This window comes from Balaenoptera physalus (assembly GCF_965194825.1).
Source record: "Balaenoptera physalus genome assembly, chromosome: 7".
Classification (NCBI taxonomy): Eukaryota; Metazoa; Chordata; class Mammalia; order Artiodactyla; family Balaenopteridae; genus Balaenoptera; species Balaenoptera physalus.
In genome coordinates, this window is record NC_138886.1 from 95,217,651 (window position 1) to 95,219,484 (window position 1,834).

A 1,834-nucleotide genomic window follows, 5' to 3' on the forward strand; every position below is an offset into this window, starting at 1 on the left:
TTGAATGCCCTCCAGTGCTGGTGAGGCAGGAAGGGTCCCAGATCTTGTTATCACTTCCAGGAGCAGCTCTCTGCTGTGGACAGCACCTCACAGGGCCTTGACGGCCCCAAGGCACATCCTCTCCCAATGCCTCATTCTTGGCTGCCTTTGTTGGGCTCCAGAACCCAGGCCTTTTTCTCAGGGTGGCCTGTGCCTCCGTCACCCCCCAGGTTCATGGAATTTGTGGCCGAGGAGGAGATGCACATTCAGCATTTGCAGTGGATGCAGTGCGCGCAGGACCTGCCTCCTCCAGCCCCACCGAAGCTGGATCCTCGGGGGCCCCCAGCCCCGAAAGTGGGCCTTCAGCCAGGCACCCAGGTTCCCACTGGAGCTGAAGGCACAGGTAACAGGGGCCTAGGGTTGGCCACCGTCCCCATGTGGATCCTTTTCCTTCAAGACAGGGGCATTGGTCTTTCAACCAAAACAGCCACCGAGGCGGGGGGTGGGGGAGGTGGGGTCTCAGCTGCCCTTTGTCACTACGGGGTATTGACTTGGTCAGTTTTGTAACTCCTCTCACACCTCCCTGTCAAAGGACCCCACACGAAGTCTGCCTAAGAAGTGGGCTTGATGGGGAGACCCCTAGAAAATTGGAGGTTCCCCACTTCCTTACTTGTGACTCTCTTAGATGACGCCCTTACCTCCCCTCTCCAACTGTGCATGAGGCTTCAGATGGTCCTGACCCCTCCCACACCCACATCAACGTCCCCCAAACAATGCCCTCACCAACGTGCGCTCGGTGGTCAGGAGGTGGACCGCGAGTCCCTCACTTTCCTTCCCTTCCTCCTGCTCTGCCTCAGCCTGTGCTCCCAGGATGTCCGGCCCCAGGGCCCAGCCCTCGCACCCGAAGCCACACAGATCCCAGTGGGCCCCGGAGCCCAAGGCGCCCAAGGAGATTCCCCCTGAGACTGTGAGGGAGTATGTGGACAGGATGGAGGCGCTGGTGGGGCACGTCCACTCAGCCACGGGCAAGTCACATGCAGAATGTGGAAAGGACGGAAATGAGCTGAAGCAGGAAGAGGACGACACCTACTTGGACCCGCGTCTCTTGAGCTACACTGACGAGCTGCGTTCCCGGGAAGACTCTGTCACCAAGGTAGGCTGGCCCTGGAGCCTGGGGTCTACAAAATGCCAGGGCATGGAACTCTCAGCACCCAAGATCTGGGTTCTGCTCAGGCCGATGGGACTTAAGCTCAGCTCCTTGTTCCTGAGCCTGGTGTTAGGGGAGGTTTACGCAGATGTATGTGTGTATATGTTTGTGTCTGTGTGTATGCCTTTGTGTGTCTGTGTATGTGCATCTGTATATGTGCTCTTTTGTGTGTGACTGTGTATGTGCATGTGTGTGTGTGTGTGTGTGTGTGTGTGCTGACCATCCCCGCCTTGTGGAGGAGAGTGGGGGTGGGTCTCTGCTTTTCACTTTCCCTTCTGGTCTTCTTGTGTCACAGGCCACTCCTGGCCAAGGATGCTCACAGCCTCTTCTTTCTGTCCGAGGTGGAGGCAGTCATTCATCCTCGATTCCCGGCAGAATTGTTTTCCCCAGAGCCACAGCTGGATGTCTTGGCCCTTGCTGAGGAGCTGAAGCAGGAGGAAGGACTCACCCCTGAAGAAGTGAGCCAGGGGAGGGAGAGGGACACTTAGGGAGCCAGGGGACTCCAGGGGAGGGGGGACCCCAGGTGATCCACGGGACAGGGGAAACCAGGTGGCCCAGGGGAGCCAGAGGAGGGAGGGATCGCAGGTAGAACAGGGGAGACAAGGGACACCCAGGAAGACCAGGGCACGGAGGGACCCCAGTGAGCAG

General features: G+C 58.7%; 1 protein-coding gene across 1 annotated transcript; it reads left to right on the top strand.

Annotated features, from left to right (window-relative positions):
• Positions 1–213: 213 nt before the first annotated feature.
• Positions 214–1,621, top strand: LOC309665207 (NUT family member 2G-like; the record flags this gene model as incomplete). Its single annotated transcript, XM_082471407.1, has 3 exons — positions 214–382; positions 837–1,132; positions 1,482–1,621. The coding sequence occupies 3 exons, from the start codon at positions 214–216 to the stop codon at positions 1,605–1,607; spliced, it is 591 nt and encodes a 196-aa protein (XP_082327533.1). The 3' UTR covers positions 1,608–1,621.
• Positions 1,622–1,834: the final 213 nt, after the last annotated feature.